Source organism: Bos javanicus, chromosome 24, assembly GCF_032452875.1.
Source record: "Bos javanicus breed banteng chromosome 24, ARS-OSU_banteng_1.0, whole genome shotgun sequence".
Lineage (NCBI taxonomy): Eukaryota > Metazoa > Chordata > Mammalia > Artiodactyla > Bovidae > Bos > Bos javanicus.
In genome coordinates this window covers 37,633,607-37,653,537 of record NC_083891.1, presented here as the reverse complement: position 1 = coordinate 37,653,537, position 19,931 = coordinate 37,633,607, and the positions used below count along the sequence as shown (strand labels likewise).

General features: G+C 42.4%; 1 protein-coding gene and 1 long non-coding RNA gene across 21 annotated transcripts in view; one reads left to right on the top strand and one right to left on the bottom strand.

Moving 5' to 3' along the window:
* Positions 1-15,081, bottom strand: part of LOC133237625 (uncharacterized) — a 36,130-nt gene extending 21,049 nt beyond the window's left edge. For both annotated transcript variants that reach the window (XR_009733277.1, XR_009733276.1), the window contains exon 1: positions 14,734-15,081. This is a non-coding gene — a long non-coding RNA (uncharacterized LOC133237625). The remainder of the gene's footprint in view (positions 1-14,733) is intronic.
* DLGAP1 (DLG associated protein 1) overlaps positions 1-19,931 on the top strand; it is a 784,377-nt gene that overhangs the window by 744,563 nt on the left and 19,883 nt on the right. For all 19 annotated transcript variants that reach the window (XM_061399853.1, XM_061399852.1, XM_061399850.1 and 16 more), the window contains one exon: positions 15,079-15,500. In XM_061399853.1, the coding sequence (XP_061255837.1) occupies positions 15,079-15,500 (422 nt within the window). The remainder of the gene's footprint in view (positions 1-15,078; positions 15,501-19,931) is intronic.

Genomic DNA, 19,931 nt, shown 5'->3' with positions numbered 1-19,931 from the left:
ATGGTTCATGTACTGTTGAAGCCTGGCTTGGAGAATTTTGAGCATTACTTTGCTAGTGTTGAGAGATGAGTACAATTGGGCGGTAGTTTGAGTATTCTTTGGCATTGCCTTTCTTTGGGATTGGAGTGAAAACTGACCTTTTCCAGTCCTGTGGCCACTGCTGAGTTTTCCAAATTTGCTGGCATATTGAGTGCAGCACTTTCACAGCATCATCTTTTAGGATTTGAAATAGCTCAACTGGAATTCCATCACCTCCTCTAGCTTTGTTCATAGTGGTGCTTCCTAAGGCCCACTTGACTTCACATTCCAGTATGTCTGGCTCTAGGTGAGTGATCACATCATCGTGGTTATCTGGGTCATGAAGATCTTTTTTGTATGGTTTTCTGTGTATTATTGCCACCTCTTCTTAATATCTTCTGCTTCTATTAGGTCCATACTGTATTAACACTAGTCAAAAGAAAGCAGGAGTGAACTTCCCTGATGGTCCAGTGGTTAAGAATCCACATACCAATGCAGAGGACACAGGTTCAATCCCTGGTCTAGGAAGATCCCACATTGCCACGGAACAACTAAGTCTGTGCACAACTACTGAAGCCCACGTGCCTAGAGCCCATGCACCACAAGAGAAGCCCCCACAGTGAGCAGCCTGTGCACCACAACTAGAGAGCAGCCCCTGCTTGAAGCAGCTAGAGAGAAGCCTTCAAGCAGCAGTGAAGACCCAGAGCAGCCAAAAAAAAAAAAAAAGCAGGAGCCTGCTATATTAATTTCGGACAGAGAAGCCTTCAGAGTAAGAAAAATTATCAGAGATAAGGAAGGATATTACATTATATTACATATAACATGAATAAATCTCTCTGAAGAGTGAAGTCTCAAGAAAGCAATTATACTATCTTTTCTTTAAAGATAAAGAGAAAATCATCCTAATTTTTTAAATGTACTTCAAACATTTCCCCTGCAGTTAGCAATTCTATATCACCGAATTCATGCCCTGACACTTGGCCATATCTGTAGGAATGTTAAACATTATATGCCTAATAGCAACCCCCAAACTTCAAATGAGCTATTTTTATCATGTTATTAAAAAGTTGAACATTTAATAAATTATTGCTGTTCCCCAGTAAACTGAGTAATTTCTTTTAAATACATCCCCCCAAAGAGCTGGCAGCCCCAATTTTGGTGGTGCTTAAAATTCCAAACCATACCCATTCTTGAAGGTCACTATGTAGTTAACTGCTATGAAATAAATAAGCATTAAAAATTGATGTTAATGATTGTTTTCAACCTTTCCATAAGAAATTTGCTATCAAGCAGAGATTACTGGTTTCTTCAGTCTCTAATTATAATTCTTTTTATAATTTTGCTGGTAGTCATTCATTTAGATAGGATCTTAAAATACAAAACTGGGTAGATGAGATTTCTTAAAGACAGCTGGGTTTTTTTTTTTAATATTTTAAATTTTTAAAAATTATCTAGTGATAAGGTAAGACTTGTTTTCACATTGAATGGCTATTACAATCCATCTCCCACTTTCCCAAATAAACAGATTGATAAATGACACTAGCCTAACAAAAAGTGAAAAAAGAAAGAAAATAGAGCAAGAGAAACAAAGAGATAGTGCAAAGAGAAGAAGATTAAAAGACTTTGTAAGATGGGCTTCCTGGTGGCACAGTGGATAAGAACCTGCCAGCCAACGCATGGATTCCATCCCTGGTCTGGGAAAATCCCACATGCCTTGGAGTAAATAACCCCATGTACCACAGCTACTGAGCCTGTGCTCTAGAGCCAGCAAGCCACCAACTACCGAACCCCGTGCACCCTAGAGCCCAAGCTCAGAAACAAAAGAGAAGCCACCAGGATGAGAAGCCCACCCACCTCAATGAAGAGTAGCCCCCGCCTGCTGCAACTAGAGAAAGCCCACACAACGCAACGAAGACCCAGTGCAGCCAAAAATAAAAGTAAATTAATTTAAAAAAAAAAGACTTTGTAAGAGGCTGAAACTCAATATCACTTTTTGAAACCATCATGATTTAGGAACTAAATCTAACATAGTCCAGAGTCCATCTAGCTGATTCATCTCTTAAAAGGTAGACTTGTAAACTCAGGGCGCTATTCAGTGCTCCCTATTGAAACAAAAGAAAAAGTTAGTAACTCATTACTAAAAAGATAAGATGCACTGATAACCTATCTACTTCAAGAAAAGGAATCCAAATGGAGGATCACAGATCTTCCTCACTTATTCGAAGGTAGGGACCACGCACAGAGGAAGGCTGTCTGGAGGTCACTAGATTAAATACTATGGCAGCACCAAGCCAGGGTCCATGAATGCACGGGGTTTTGAAGCAAGACTTCAAAACTTCCTTTAGGCTAATAAAGCAATGTCTCATCTCCACCCAACATTAGCTGTGTGCTTTATGTGCTCAGTCACTCAGCCGTGTCTGACTCTTTGCAGCCTCATGGACTATAGCCCGCCAGGCTCCTCTGACCATGGAATTCTCCAGGCAAGAATACTGGAGTGGGTTGCCATTTCCTCCTCCAGGAAATCTTTCCGACCCAGGGATGGAATCCTTGTCTCCTGCGTCCCCTGCATTGGCAGGCAGATTCTTTACCACTAGCACCACCTGGGAAGCCCCCAACATTAGGTCTCTGTTCCCAATTCCTGTTTCACAGGTCAGCCAATAGGATTATTCGATAGGATCCACATGGCATATTTTTGCTGCTCTGCAGGACTGATTCTAAGCCAAGTGGATCAAGCCCTCCCCTAGGAACGCTCCCCTCAGCTGTGCTCTATGTTCTATCCCAAGCCCTCCAAGCATCCTGCCTCCATTCTCTCCCATTCCCTGGACTGGTCCCCAGGAGTTCTCATGAGGTCTTCCTGTCTTCCAAGCTGATAATTAGCAAATCTTGTAAACCAATCCTTTCCATTGACTAAGATGAGAAAGCTAAAAGGCTCCCAGGGATCTCCCCTTTCTTTCAAGTAACAATTGTATTTCAACAGTAGTTCAAACTAGACTTTTTTACGTTAGCCCATGACTGACTCCAAGACTCTTAAGAGTAGATACAAAGAGGAAGAATATTATTATTTTTATTATAAAAATAGCATGCAGATTTACTGAGAGGAAAACATACAGCAGCATGTTAACAGTTTATAACTCTCCAATGAACTTTGGAGCAACTGAAAAAAACTGAGATTATATGCATTGATAGACAGATATCTTTTTAAGTATTATATGACTTAGCAACTAAGCAACAACAATACTTTTTCTATAATAATTGTGAATCATTAAGTAATCTAATTAATGACAAGAAAATTAAGATAATATTTCTATACCATAAAAATTTATAAATTGCAGAAATAAAAATTTCCATAATCCTACTCATTAACCATGAATTAATAGAGGGGTATATTTTTACCCATGCTTTCTCCATGATCGTTTTGAAAGTTGTTGAAATCATCTTTTGTAAAAAATTCAGTAATATTTAAAAAGTCAACTAATATTACAACAAAAGCATTCTCATTATTAAATATTCATGACAAATACTTCTTTAATAGTTACACAGTATTTAAGAATATGAGTTAAATTTCTCTCCCTGTTGAATATGTGCATTATTGCTAGATTGACTTTTGATTAAAGGTGGTGAAAAAAATATACACACATCGATCTTTGAGGCCTTCTGAAACTAAATGACAGTAAAAGGACTTTGTGTTTGTTTTGGCACAAGTTGTGGGGGATGAGAACAAGAGAGGAAAAAATACAGCACCAGGATTGTGGGAGCCAGAAGGCAGATAGACACATGATAATTGGCTCAGGTGACCAGAGAAAGCTGAATCTAAAGCTAGCCATGCAGAAATCTAAGATGTAATTCAACTTAAGTCTCTGAACCTACAAAAGGCGTGGGCATTGACAGCACTGGACGTAGGGCCGGGGGTGAAGCTAAAACTGCCTGAATCTGCAGTCAGGTGACAGATGGCTCTTCCCTACTCTGGCAGGAAGCTGGAGGTTTCCCTTCAGAGGCCAAAACAAACAGTTCTGGGTCTGGAAGACAGGCAAACAGTTGAGGGCAGGGTTGCTGTACTGAAAATACGAGGATAAATGAAAATTCACAAACAGAATGTCGAGGCACCTGCCCTAAGTGTTCTGTGCTCTCTCGGCTCCCAGGATCCCAGCAGCCAGACACATTTCCTCTACGTAGGTGTATGAACAGCCTGCAGTGGAGGAATGGGCCAGTCTGAGCCCAAAGAACCAAAGAAACTGCCATCAGGGATTCTGCAATTAGATCACCCAACACTGAGGATCACAGTGAATGAGCCTGTCTCCAAAGTACAGACTTCTCAGGAGGCTTTTTCTATGACTTTCAAGAAGGAGGAGACAGCTAAGAATCAGCAAACTCAGAGACCAGAGAAAAGCCACGAAAGGAGAACCAAACATTTTAAGGAAAATCCAGAAAATTTTAAAGTTTTTTTCTTTCTTTTTTTTTTTTTAAGAGAAAAGAGAGGAAGGTTAGGCAAGAAGTCCCTGTGAAGGAAGTGGAAATTGATGTGGTCCCTTACAGAGCATCTTCCTGTACACCTGGTGGGGAATGGAGAGGTGGGATGGAAAGAAAAGGGTTCTTAGAAATTAAAAAACATAACGGAGAACTGGAAAACCCAACAGAAGAGTTAAAAGATAACACTGAAGACATTTCTAGAAAAAAAGTACAAAACGGAAAAAAGCAAAGAAGTAAATATACAGGGACTTCCCTGGTGGTCCAGTGGCTAAGACTCGGCGTTCCCAGCACAAGGGACCTGGGTTCGATCCTTGGTCAGGGAGCTAGATCCCACGTGCTACAACATGTGGGACCCGGTGTAGCCAAAATAAATAAATATTTTTTTAAAAAAGAAGTAAATATGGAATCCAGGAAACAGGTGATCCAGCACAAGAAAGGGGAAAGGGAAGTCTCAGGATGATGGAGAGGAATCTCCTGACAACAGTGGTGAGGCAGGTCTGCTGAGTGGCTGGGTGAGAGGGGACAGGTCAGAAGCTGTTAAAGACTTCTTTAAGAAGATTGGTGGAATTCCTAATCTGATCCAATGCATGGAGAAGACGCTTATACACCTGGGGGAATTTTGAGGATCACTCCAGTACTCTTGCCTGGAAAATCCCATGGATGGAGGAGCCTGGTAGGCTGCAGTCCATGGGGTCGCTAGGAGTCAGACACGACTGAGCGACTTCACTTTCACTTTTCACTTTCATGCACTGGAGAAGGAAATGGCAACCCACTCCAGTGTTCTTGCCTGGAGAATCCCAGGGACTGGAGAGCCTGGTGGGCTGCCGTCTGTGGGGTCACACAGAGTCAGACACGACTGAAGTGACTTAGCATAGCACATAAAACTTATGTTCATAAAACTTCCCTGGTGGTTCAGATGGTAAAGAATCCGCCTGCAAAGTGGGAGACTGGGTTCAATCCCTGGGTTGGGAAGATTCCCTGGAGCAACTAAGCACAAGTACACAAACATTAAGCACATTTTTAAAAAGAAGAAAAAAACTGTGCAGGAAGTAGAACTTCAAACTATATGTGTGCTCAGTCGTGTCCAACTCTTTGCGACCCCGTGGACTGTAGCCCACCAGGCTCCCCTGTCCATTGGATTCTCCAGGCATGAGTACTGGAGTGGGTTGCCATTCCCTTCTCCAGAGGATCTTCCCGACCCTGGGATCAAACTCGGGTCTCCAGCATTGCAAGCAGATTCTTTATTGCTGAGCCATGGGAGAACCCCAGAGAACACATCCATCACTCCCCAAAGCCTCCTCCTGTCCCTGGATTGTGATTTCAGTGTTGTAGCTAAGAAAGCTTTAGCTAATTCAAGGTAACAAGGTTTTTTTATGTTTTCTTCCAGAATGTCATTTTAGATTTTGTGGTCTAGGACCTGTATTTCACGTAACTTTTATACATGGTGTGAGGTATGGATCAAAGCTTAATTTTTGCATATGAATATCCTTTGAAACTTCTCTCAAATATTTATTGATATAAAGAGATAGATATAAATAATTTTGCCTTCTCTGTGTTGTTCCATTGATCTAATTATCCATCTTCACACCGATACAACACTGTTTTGACCATTGTAGCTTTATAGTAAGTCTTGAAATCAGGTAATGTAAGTCCACCAACTTCCTTCTTTTTCAAAGTGCTTTTTTAATTTTTACAGCTATTTTTAGGTCCTGCACGTATTTTGTCAGCTTTACCCACTGACATTTCATATTTTTCTTGCTGTTGTAAATTTGTTTTTATTTCCATTTCCAATTGTCCATTGTTAGGTCACGTAAATACAATTTATTTGTGTGTATGTAAGTCTTTTACAGTTGTTTCAGAGAGACGTGTAAATCAATTCAGTCATTCTTACTCTATTCTTGGCCAGAAGCAGAAGTCATCAATGTAGGTTTTATTTGGCCTGTGGATGGGGTAAGCCCAGTTATCAGCACTACTCTCTGGTTGGAAGGTCATGGAATATACTGGAATGTATGGAATCATAGGGAGAAAAAGAGCATTCCAAACAAAGAGACCCAAGTTAAAAGTAACTTTACCTTTCCATAGCTAGTTTTTGAGTTGGATATAGTGAACACCTATACCTTTTTTAGGTGTATATTCTCTGATTCAACATTCCAGCAGTGTTCCCTCAATAATTTTGAAAGAGCATTACACACAGATGGAAACTTTTTTTTTTTTTTTTTAATTATTTAGCTGCTCTGGGTCTTAATTGAGGCACACAGGGTCTTTAGTTGTGGTATGTGGGATCTAGTTCCCTGACCAGGGATCAAACCCAGGCCCCCTGCATTGGGAGCTCAGAGTCTTAGCCACTGGACCACCAGGGAAATCCCAAGATGAAGACTCTTAGTTGATGTCTAGACCCAATCTCCTGGGTCTTGCCTTTCTGTTTATTCCTATATTTCCCAGGTCACTATATTGCCCTCATAATCTCTAGTTCAGAAACAAGAGACAAGTGTGGATAAGCATGCAGTACAGGTTCCAGTCTCCTGTCCCCATCCCAACTCAACTGCATTTTATAAGGTTAGGTATTTGTGATGTATTTTTTAACAATTTATAAAGCAATCATCTTTGGTCTTCACAACTGAAAGGGTTAAGGGGAGCTGAAAGCTTCAAAATCGTGTGCTTTGGGGTTATTTATTAACATTGTCAAAATGACAAATGGACATGCACAGAGAAAAGCTACTGGTCTCACAGCAATTTTCTGCCAAGAAAACTCCAGAATGTTATTTTCCTAGTGTATGTGTATTTACTATTTCCTCCTATGTCTTTGTAAACTACTTCTTAACTGGCTGGCCTCTTTATCTGGAGATTGTCCAAGTGAGAGACAGTTACTGAAAAGACTATTTACTGTCAGAGCCAAGGGAACTAGAGGAGAAAACTTATCCCAGAATAAATGGAGAGTTAAGTCATTTTGTGGCCTTTTCCTCCCTCATCAACTCCCCGATCCCCACCATTTCCTTGTTAAATACATGAGGCTAGATAACAGTGAATGTCCAGGGCAGTCAGTCAGTTCAGTCGCTCAGTTGCGTCCTACTCTTTGCGACCCCATGGACTGCAGCATACCAGGCTTCCCTGTCCATCACCAACTCCCAGAGGTTGCTCAAACTCATGTCCATCGAGTTGGTGATGCCATCCAACCATCTCATCCTCTGTCGTCCCCTTCTCCTCCTGCCTTCAATCTTGCCCAGCATCAGGGTCTTTTCCAATGAGTCAGTGCTTCCCATCAGGTGGCCAAAGGATTGAAGTTTCAGCTTCAGCCTCAGCCTTCCAATGAATATTCAGGTCTGATTTCCTTTAGGATTGACTGGTTAGATCTCCTTGCAACACAAGGGACTCTCAAGAGTCTTCTCCAACACCACAGTTTAAAATCATCAGTTGTTCGGCACTCAAGCTTTCTTTGTGGTCCAACTCTCACATCCATACATGACTACTGGAAAAACGGACCTTTGTTGGCAAAGTAATGTCTCTGCTTTTTAATATGCTGTCTGGTCCAGGGCAGGATGTGCGTATTTGGAGGTGTGTGTATGCAAAGGAAAACAAGATCTTCATCTATATTTCATTTATGGTATGGGAATGGGAGCAGATGGATTTGAATAATAGCCTCTGGCCTTTCTTATCCCCACTTGGTGGAACCATCTCCTTCTTTCCTTGTAACACAGAGACCCTCCAGGACACACTTAATGTTTAAGGGAGGAAATGATGACATTAAAATGTGCTTGTAGGGAGTTCCCTAGCAGTCCAGTGGATAGGACTCGTTGCTTTTACTGCCAGGGCCCTGGGTTCTATCGCTGGTAGGGGAACTTAGATCCTGCAAGCCATGCTGAGCAGCAAGGGAAAAAAAAAGTGCTTGTGAATGACACCTGCCATTTCAGCAGGTTTGTGAACACACAGATTGAACACAAGTGTGGAAGGAAAGCTTGAGTGCCCATGATGGGACCTGTTCCCTATTTCTAGAAACCAATGCCTGCTTTTGTTCCTTCACCAAAATTACCTCTATTCCTATACAGTTCTGAGTTTTTAACATCTCCCTTGCTTCACATGTTAAAGCTTCATAGGTTAAAGCCTCAAACTGGCAGGAACAAGCCTGTGGGAAAGAAGCATTGTTCTCTCTTTAAACACTCTGTCAACTGCTACAAAAGACCTCTTTTGATTGTGACTGACTTAAATATGTAAACATTTGGGCTTGCAGCAATTTGGGCCTTTTTGACTAAGCAGGAAGTTAAAAACAAAAAGCCAAAATTGAGGCAGCATCTTCTGACAGCCTCTTCAAGGACCAGAGACTTGGCAAGACCTTTGGTAGTCAGAAACCAGCACCTGCCAACCCAGAGGCTTTGGATCAATCCAACTGCTCTCAGCTTCCCTGGAGGACGGCACAGACGAGCACCCACCCTCCCTATTATACTCAACAATCTCTTTTCTTTGCCAAGTTAACAATACTATGGCCTAGCCAAATAGTTCCTTCAGGTACACCTGAGTTCTAAAGGTGTGGCATTCATGCACTGCACATTTCAAAAGCCTGGAAACTGGCATATTTCTTTATATGCCTCATACATTTTTTCTTCCTTCCTTCTCTTTTTCATTTTTTCCTTCCTGCCCATCCTCCTCCTCCCACTTCCCTCCATCTTTCTTTTTCTTCCTTTTTACATGCTTTCCAAGATAATTTACTTTGCAAAAAGAAAAATTACCAACTGACTCACAAGCCAGTGGCCCCCATTTGACCCCATAACAGGATTCAGTGAAAGACAACTATAAGTGAGACTTCTCAGGCTTTTGTTCATTACCTGGGGTCAGGAGCCAACAAATGACCTAATGTTCTCGTTGTGGAGGGAAAGTTGTTCCTTCTGGGGCACTACAGTCAGCTCAAGGATGTTTTGTTGAGGCTTCCAACTAAGGTTCCCTTGGCGACAGCCCATCAAGGATACAGAACCTGCCCAGCTGGTACTAACAGGAGAATGGCAACAAGCTGGGCCCTCACAGACACTATCAGCTGACACCAAGCCCACTCTCATCATTACCATTGCCTCCCTTTTACTTGACACATGTGTTACAATTATTTGGCCTAGAGTGAGTCTTCATGTAGAAAACCTATTCTAATGTTCTTTGCTTAAAGAGAGCTTTGGGCAAAAGGATGATGAATGTGGAGGGTTTTAAATGACCAATGGATGCTTGTGTTGAGTAGTTTTAAAATCTGTCAATAGCACTGTGCTAACCACATTCAAATGGGGAGCAGGACACTTCCACTGAATTTGTGAACAAGGGCTACATTACCCATAGGTTCCTCTGTGCTCCATTCTAACTGGGAAGCTGGTCTGACAGAAAGACTGAATTTCTTTGTTAGGGTGTCTTAATTCTTCATCTCAGTCTCATCACCTCCCTCACCATCCTTTCCACCTGTCTTTTATGTAAGGAGACATCTTGGATTTTTACATCGGTTAAGTACCATTTCCCAAAACACCAAGATTCTGAACTTTTGAAGGACGGTATCTCCAAATTCCTTGTGTATTCAGCCTTTTACAGGAGGTACAGGAAAAAATGTGCAAAGAAGAAAGAACAGCATAGGACTCGCGTTTCTCTCTTTGAAACTAGATTTAGTCCTGAAAGGTAACTTTTACGTGGATAGGACCCATGGAGTACAGGATTCTGTAACAGGTGTGACTGAGTATCCCTATGATAAGTTTTGACTTGTTGTTATTCAGTCGCTCAGTCATATCCAACTCTTTTTGACCCCATGGACTGCAGCACGCCAGTCTCCTCTGTCCTCCACTATCACCTGGAGTTTGTTCAAATTCTTGTCCATTGAGTCGGTGATGCCACGCAACCATCTCATTCTCTGCCATCCTCTTCTCCTTTTGCCTTCAATCTTTCCCAGCATCAGGGTCTTTTCCAGTGAGTCAGCTCTTCACATCAGGTGGCCAAAATATTGGAGCTTCAGCTTCAGCATCAGTCCTTCCAATGAATATTCAGGGTTGATTTCCTTTAGGGTGGACTGGTTTAACCTCCTTGCTGTCCAAAGGACTCTCAAGAGTCTTTTCTAGAACCACAATTCAAATGGATAAATGCTTCAGTGCTCAGCCTTCTTTATGGAGCAACTCTCACATCCATACATGACTACTGGGAAAACCATAGCTTTAATACAGACCTTTGTCTGCAAAGTGATATCTCGGTTTTTTAATACACTGTCTAGGCTTGTCACAGCTTTTCTTCCAAGGAGCAAGGGTCTTTATGATTTGTGTCTCAGATAAATGAACTTGGAGGAACAAAGCATGTGTGTTCTAAAGATATAAGACTGCTTAGTTTTTGTTGATGACTCATTTTGTTCAAATACACCTCCACCTGACAAGGGAGATGAGAATAAGCCTCCAATATTTCCCATCTATTTCTTGATTTGTAATCTGCTGAACAGAAAAGTGGTGGGAGAGGGACAGAAAATCCTCTCATCAGACAGATAAACTTGTTTCATAGAAAGAGCACAAAGCAACAGCAGAGGTGAATGCTCACAAGTGTCGTTCCTCCTCCTTCAGAACAGACACAGTATCCTGTCCCGTACTGGATGGTTCAGTCTTTGGTTTCATTGTTTTTCAATCCCTTGGCCAGAATATCAGTCAGTTCATTTCAGAATTTGTAATTATTACACATTTTGCCTTTAGGGCATGAAGGACCAAGGAAGTTTCAAGACTGGAAACTGTCTTGAAGCCACTGGGTTCAGCTTTTAGGTTTTTACCATCCACCAGCAACTGATCCATTCTTTTCGAAAACACAGAAATAAATCCAGTGACTCCTTCTGTGTTCCTATCAAACTTTTAAACAACAACTTGATCACACCCTTCGCCCAGAGGACACTCAGCACATGAAAGACATAAAGTGTTTCACAGAGCAGAACATTCTTTGAAAACTCTGGGTGGAATAAAGTGCTCGTTTAAGGAACTTAATTGAGAGAAGCAGTGCAACCCGGAGAGGGCTGCCTGAGTTCAAAGGCACCGCTTTTAATCCCAAACCATTTTAATTTTACCTTTCTTTCTTTCTGGGTGACTAACCTGCAAACTTCCACTCATCTCCTGCCAAGTCATTTTTCTTAAGAAGGTGGATACTTTACAGGATTCATAGCCAGGAGCCCTCTATCAGGAATGCTGGTGGTACGGATTTGGATAGATAAAAAGAGGCATGAGGAAAGTGGGTCTCTGTGATTTGCGTGCGCGGCAGACTCTGTCTCTGGCAAGTTTGCTCCAGTTGGAAACAATAAGGCGCTGGGCCTTCCTTGAGTCTGGAAATGTTATGCCTCTGGCAGCCCATGATCTTGGAAAGTGGAGCCAAGTGTTTTCATAGTCGGGATTTTGTGTCAGTGGAACAGGCAGGATGTCAACTGTTGGGAGGAAAGTCATCCAATTCACACACGTGCAGCTGGAGAGACAGCTCAGCTTCAGATGTCATTTAACATGTTGGCGGGTGAGCAAGAAGGCGGCAGAAGTGGCCTCCTAAAGCCAAGAAACTGCTGACTTTTGGGAGAATCACAGTGGCAGAATGATTCTTGTTTTCACAGAGAGTACCAGAAAGGACATTCTTTCAGACTTTCACACTGGGCAGTTTTTCCTGTGACCCATTTCAGAGTTAAGTGTGAGTTGCTCAGTCGTGTCCGACTCTCTGCGATCTCATGGGCTATAGAATACCAGGTTCCTCTGTCCATGGGATTCTCTGGGCAAGAATACTGGAGTGGGTTGCCATTCTCTTCTCCAGAGCATCTTCACAATCCAAGAATTGAACCTAGGTCTCCTGCATTGCAGGCAGATTTTTTACCATCTGAACCACCTGTAAAATCACCATGCCTGATACCTTCCACAGAAGTAACTTTTTTTTTAACTTTTTATCTTGTTTTACGGTATAGCCGATTAACAATGTTGTGATAGGTTCTAGTTTCAGGTAAACACCAGAGGGACTCAGCCGTGTGTGTGTGTTAGTTGTTCAGTCATGTCCAACTCTTTGCTACCCCAGACTGTAGCCCTTCAGGCTCCTCTGTCCATGGAATTCTCCAGGACTATTGGAGTGGGTTGCCAATTCCTTTCAGGTGGTCAGCAAAGGGACTCAGCCATACATATACATGTATACATTCTCTCCCAAATTTGCTTCCCATCTGGGCTGCCACATAACATTGAGCAGAGTTCCCTGTGCTATACAGTAGGTCCTTGTAGGTGATTTATTTTATATGCAGCAGTGTGTACATGTTGACTCCAAACTCCCTAACTATCCCTCCCTCCCATCCTTCCCCACTGGCAACCACAAGTTCATCTTTAAGTCTGTAAGTCTGTTTCTGTTTTGTAAATAAGTTCATCTGATTCGTTTCTTTTTAGATCCTGCATATAAGGCATGTCACACAATATTTCTTCTTCTCTGACTACAGAAGTAACTTCTTGAAAACAGCAAACAGTGAGATGGACCGGCTTTTTTTAGCTGGCCTATCCTCATAAAATGAATGGCGAGCATCACATTTTTTTATTATTGTGATCATCCTAATAATTAACACATATCAATTGTGCAGTCATTTTCTTGGTATTTATTCTCTAGGGGGGAAATGGACTGATTGAGATGATTATACCTTTTCCTTTTTGTGACTTCCAGTCTGTTCATTCTTTATTTTTGAGGGACTAGCATACTGGTGTTAACTGGCTCTTACAGAGTTTCCAGGGGAGTTAAGAAAAAAACATATTATCTGGTTTATTAAATGTTGTATGGACCTTACTGCACTCTCCTTTAAGGCTGGCACTATTGAATGTTAACTGAAAATCAACTGGCAAATAAACCATTGTAACATGGCATAATTATGAACCAGCCAAGAAAATACACCACTTCATACCCATTAGAACAGCTACTATAGAAAAAGTCAGAAAATCAGTGTTGGCAAGGATGTGGAGAAATTAAAAACTGTGCATTTCTGGTTGTAATATAAAATGGTACGGCTGCTAGGGAAAACAGAATTACCACATAATTCAACAATTCTGCTTCTGGGTATGTAACCCAGAACAAATGAAAGCAGAATCTCGAAGATATATTTGTACACCCATGTTCATAGAATTATTCACAATAGCCACAAAGTGGAACAAAGCCAAGTGTTTATCAATGGATTAAAAAATGAATACAGTGTGGTATATACATATAATGGGACATTATTCAGCCTTAAATGGGAAGGGAATTCTGACACATGCTACAATATGGATGAACTTTGAAGACACCATGCTAAGTGAAATAAGCCAGCGACCAAAAGACAAATACTGTATAATTCTACTTACATGAGGAACTGAAAATAATCAAATTTAGAGAGACGAAACGTGCCATCGTGGCTGCTAGAGGCTGGAGGGAAGGGAGGTGGGGTGAGGAGTTGTTTAATGGGTACAGAGTTTCAGTTGGGAAAGATGTAAAAGTTCTGGAGGGGGATGGTGGTGATGGCTGCCCAACCATGGAAACGAACTTAACCCCACTGAATCATATACTTGAAAGTTGTTAGTCAATTTTATGTTATGTATATTTCTTCAGAATAAAAAATATTAGATCAGGAAGTTACCTTAAAAACTAAGTATCAAGTGGGGTAACAGACACCTGATGCTGCCTTCTATAAACTCTTATATCTTGTTAAATTGTCATTTCCTGTCTGCTCTTGGAGCCAGGGAAACTTTCCAGAGTTGTTTTAAATTACTTCAGACCCAGGCCTTCCCCTGCCCCTTGTTTGAGAAAGAATTTGCTACTTCCCTGTCCGTCCCCACCCCTCTCACCTTCCATCAGTCCTCACCTCGCTGTAGGTGTCTTGAGCCATTTGGCTGAGAAACACTGATTGCATGGATGTCCATACAAAATGCTGTTATCAAGTTGTCTTGTATTTTATTTCGGGAGAAAGACCTTGGAGGGGACATTAAAGGCACAGGGAAAGATGATACTGGAGAACTCTAGATCTGAGCTGATTTTGCCCCAAAGGCTTTGTACCAAATTATCACTATGACCAGATGATCAACAGAAGAATTACCAGGGAAAGGAGCTTTAATTTTAAGAGAAGCTTAATGGCATTTTAGTTTGTCTTCAGGTAAGAGCTATCCCTGGGAAATGTGGTTATGCAGGATTCAAGATAGTCTTGGTCCACGCTGGGTTGGGTTCCCTTCCCCGCCCCGCCCGCCCCACCTTGTTTCAAAGAAAATTACAGCAAAGCAAGATATAACTGAATTGTTTCCTTACCCCTCACCAAGTTTACTGATCACTGTATGTAAGGATCCAAGCCATGGCAGACTGGGGCAGAAGGTGGACCCTGGATATCGATCTGGCTTTGAGAGCTGGTGCCTGTTGGTCCACTTCTAAACCTTCTCCAAATACGATTTCACATTCCGTCCATATTGACCAGAGAGGAGGGATCGTGTTCTTTACACTAGAGCTATGGCGACTGATGCGCTGGCCTCCAGGGACTACCTCCACAGATGGAGAGGATGAGACTGCTCGCTCCCTCCTGGCACACCCATGAAGAAAAGCAGAACGTGGTTTTGCTTCAAGGAACACCCTTAACTAATTCGTCTCTATCCCTCCAAGTTTCCGCAGGTTCACTCGCTCCAACAGTGTGACGACGGCCGTGCAGGCCGACCTGGACTTCCACGACAACCTGGAAAACTCTTTGGAGTCGATAGAGGACAATTCGTGCCCCGGCCCGGTGGCCAGACAGTTCTCCCGGGATGCCAGCACCTCCACCGTCAGCATCCAGGGCTCAGGAAACCATTACCACGCCTGCGCGGTCGATGAGGACTTCGACGCGGACTTCGATCCTTCCATTCTGCCGCCCCCGGACCCCTGGATTGACTCAATCACCGAAGACCCCCTGGAGGCCGTGCAGAGATCAGTGTGCCACCGGGACGGCCACTGGTTTCTGAAGCTTCTCCAGGCGGAGCGGGACCGCATGGAAGGCTGGTGCCAGCAGATGGAGAGAGAAGAGCGGGAGAACAACCTTCCTGAGGAGAGTAAGTGCGGCGCCGCATATGCGCTTGCGCATACGCCTGGAGCTGTGGGCGGGGCATGGGGCGGGGCATCCAGGATGGGGCGGGGCGGGGACACTTCCTTCCTTCCGGTTGCGCCGAGCTGCTCATGTTGTTGTCTCAGTTTCTGTAGCTCTGCGTCTAGGACTTTCGGCTCTGGACCATGGTGGGGTGCCCTGAGGCTTCTGAATGGTTCCTCTTTCCCCAAGACGCTCTCCCATTGGTGTTGCTCCTCAGGGAAGGAACAGTAATTCTAACTAGTTCAAAGATCCCCAGCTAGGCATCCTTTGGGTATTTATAATCTTCCAAATGTACTACTTTCACTAACATACAAGATTGAAACGAGGCTGGTCGTGTCTAGGCCGGTAGACGCCACGCTTATTGACAGTCTTAGCCCTGCTTAGCCCGCGCTTTCCTTCTTAGATTTAGGCAAATCTTAAGCTGCTAAAACAAGTAACACATTTCAATAGATTAAATAAATATAAAGGATGGATAAATTAAATAAATAATGGAGGCCCCAGACACCGTTCTTTTCAAACTTGGCCTTTTAACAACAATCCTTGTTAACAGTTGACAAAGAAGTTACCAGATGTCCACAGTCCTGAGACATGTTTTGTACATTTCCAAAAACTGTGAAATTTTTGGAAAATAGTTTATAATAAGTGTGTATATCAATGCTGCATGTTTATTTCCCTGTGAAAAACCATTATTGAATGAACAGTGGATCTTCCTACTGATAATATATTTGAATCAGGGAAAATCAGTGGTAGGCATCTAAGCCTGCCTTCGTTTTGGGGTGGGAACCACCTGGAAGAGTATTGTCACAATGTGACTTTTTAGATTTGTCTTTTAAGTCATCATTTAACTTTTTATCATGAAAATCTTAGAACAGGTACAAAAGTAGAGCATTTATTATAATACCCCCCCCCCCATCTGCCTATCACCCAGTTCAATGAGTGGCCAGTCTCAACTTCTCCCACGTTGTCATCATTTTTGCCAGAGGATCTTAAGGAAAATCTAAGACATCTCGTCGATTCACTGTGCATCTCTGATAAGGACTTTTTTTTTTTTTTAATAACCAATCATGTATTATCATCCCTAACAAAAACAATAATTTCTTAATAATGAGATCTAGAGCTTTCTGTAAATCATGTTCAGTTAACTTACTAAGTAAACCAAGCTAACTGTGTCAGGGAGCAGTGAGCTTTCCATAAGGGAAGTATTTTTATGAGAATGGAGACTGCAAAATAACAGTTCACAGGTTGCAGGATTTCTGCTCTGGATCTTGCTCTCAGCTCTTCTCTGCTCTTTCCTCCTCCAGACCCCTATCCACCCACTGACTAGCTTATTTGTTCCCTTTCAGAGCAGGTTAGAAAACCCATCAATATGTTTCTGTAATGTTCCTTTTGTTCTTTCATGATGAATGCAAACAACTTAGCAGTGGAAAAGCAAACCTCCTTGACACTTGCCCCAACGGTCCGTGCCACTGCATGCTCACCTGGGTGTGGATCCACAGAGAACATGCTCTGTGCCCTGGTGACAGGGTTATGAAGCAACACCTAATAGCGGTGGGTGGGGGCAGGTTTCAATAAGAAAGTCTTCTATGTGTATATATATGCATGCTCAGTCATGTCTGACTCTTTTCAACCCTTTGGATTGTAGCCCGCCAGGCTCTTCTGTCTGTGGGATTCTCCTGGCAAGAATACTGTAGTGGGTTGCCATTTCCTCCTCCAGGGAAACTTCCCAATTCAGAGATTGAACCCATGTCTCCTACATCTCCTACACTATTAGACAGGTTCTTTACCAACTGAGCTACTGGGAAGCCAAGAAAGTCTTAGCAGTTGCATTTTCTTATTCTCCTTTCCCCTTATGAGCAAACTCAAAGCCTAGTAAGCTTTACTGGGATGTGGTAAACTTGCCCACATCTAAGGAGCAGTGGCCTCGGGTGCCCTGCTCAACAGGGCAAGCTGTTTTGCAGATTTCAGGTCATTCATTGGATTGATTCACACTTGTTCTAGCTTCCCCCAGTTAACTTCCAGTATGACCTGGGAAGCTGTTCATGTGGTGTTTTCTTTTCATCTTTTCTTCCCATCTGAGACTAGATCTATTTCTCTCAACCCAGCTTTATAATGATGCATGAGGATAGCCAATGTATAAAGATTTAGGAGAATCTTCCTTGACACTTACATAGCTGGTAAGTGTAAGTTATGAAAACAAGTCAATGTATTTTGATACAAGCATATGTATTTGAAAGGTGAAAATCATGCCAGAAAATCAGACTCTCATCCTGTGTTTGGGATGGAAGAGAAGTGTATTTGTATCTTGAACATGAAGGAACTGCTCATTCATTCACTGTTCCAGAATGTTTACTTCAGATGCTATTTAAAATATTAATTTATTAAAAAATAAAGTAAAATATTGATTTATAAACAGGACTTATAAACCTATTCCATATGAAAATATTTTGTTATAACAAGATTGTTCTAATAATAATTTGCTCTTTGTACATGAAGGTACTGCTTGTCTTACCATTAAGAAGCCATACATCTTAAGGACGTTTTCTTTAGAATAGTGATTTTTTTAGCTCTACCTCTATTTTACAAGGTTGCTGCCTGGGGACGGGGTGGGGGAGGTGTGAGGGTCATGGCTGCAGAACAAGCAAAGATAACTAAGCATGGGAGTGGTTTTGGTGCTTTGCTTTAAAGCAGTCAACTGAGTAATCTTAGATGGCAAGTATGCAATGAGACCTGTTTCAGTGGGGAGTGAGTTTCCCTTTGTAGTTTGAAATATATTTCGATATCAGAGCCCTCTTTTCCTAGTTTAAAAAACATACACCCAACACCAATAAAATAACAGGAATAACAGTGAAGCTTTTTAATAAGGGCTCAGAGTTCTGTCTCCTCAGTCCCTGGAACGATGTCCCTCCCTACCAACCAAAAAGTTCCTCAGATTTCTCGAGTTCAGTTGGAAAACCAATCGTCTATAGTGAAAAGTCCAAATTATTAATTTTTCGAAATATTGTTTTAGAACTTTAGATCAAACAGCTAACAAAGTTCAGAGGTAAATGCCTTTAATTTTGGTTTTTTTAATGTACTAAAGTGATTCAAATTAGAAATGTCTAAGGACTGCAAGGAGATCCAACCAGTCCATTCTAAAGGAGATCAGTCCTGGGTGTTCTTTGGAAGGAATGATGCTAAAGCTGAAACTCCAGTTCTTTGGCCACCTCATCGAAGAGTGGACTCGTTGGAAAAGACTCTGATGCTGGGAGGGATCAGGGGCAGGAGGAAAAGGGGACGACAGAGGATGAGATGGCTGGATGGCATCACCAACTCGATGGCCGTGAGTTTGAGTGAATTCCGGGAGTTGGTGATGGACAGGGAGGCCTGGCGTGCTGCAATTCATGGGGTCGCAAAGAGTCGGACACGACTGAGCGACTGAACTGAATGTCTGTTCATATAAGCCCATCTAGCCTACAAAAAAGGCTCCTCCTTCAGCTTGAGCCTCACCTTCTAGAAGTCTTTGAAGAATGCACCACCTTGGGCTGAACTGGGTGCTTCTGTAATAGCCGTACATTTGTCTGCCAGGTATTTCCAACATTATTTGATGATAATCTATGTATCTCTCTCCTCGACTGAAAAGTGAGGTCTGAGGACAGAAATTGTTCTTGTCTCATTCATCTTCATATCCCCATCCCTCTGACAGTTCTTGACATATAACAGGGGATCGGTGAATACGTATTTGAATCCTGAAACTATTTTGGAAATTCTGTTTTACAGAAGTGTTTTCTTTAGCCAAACCTTTCTTCCTAAGTAGCTTACAAAATATTCAACAAGTAACTCGCTGCTATTGTTGCCCAAAGCTGGAAGGGGCAGCGCCTGGCAAAGTGGGGAGCCCTGCTGATCAGAACAGGGATCCGGTAGACAGATATGAACACCTAGCACCAAAAGGCTGGAAAGGACTTGTGTGTCTGTCAGTTGCCTGGACTAGATGAACCCGCATGTCCCTTCTAGTTCTTGGGACGAGATTCTACTCACAAGCACCTGAAGGCTTTCTCTGTCTTTCATGCTCTGGGATGTATGAAATGGAAACTCCTACCCACTAGCGTACCAGAATTCTAAACAGCACAGAGGAGCATGCACATGCGCAGTCAGTCGCCAATTTCAAATGAGGCTAATGGAAATTGCTGAGGATCTGACCAGAGAACAGGGAGAAAGAGAGAATACGAGCTCATGAAAGAATATCCATCTTGTCCTCACAGTCCCCGGGGCCCGTGGGCTACAGGCCTTGACAGGTGTTGTTTTATTTGCCCTCAAAACAGCTCTCTGGCAGTCTCTTGTCCAAGGTCACAGAACACAGAAGCGCCTGGTGGAATAGATACAACATGAATAACATCTGACAAGACAATAACACTTTGTG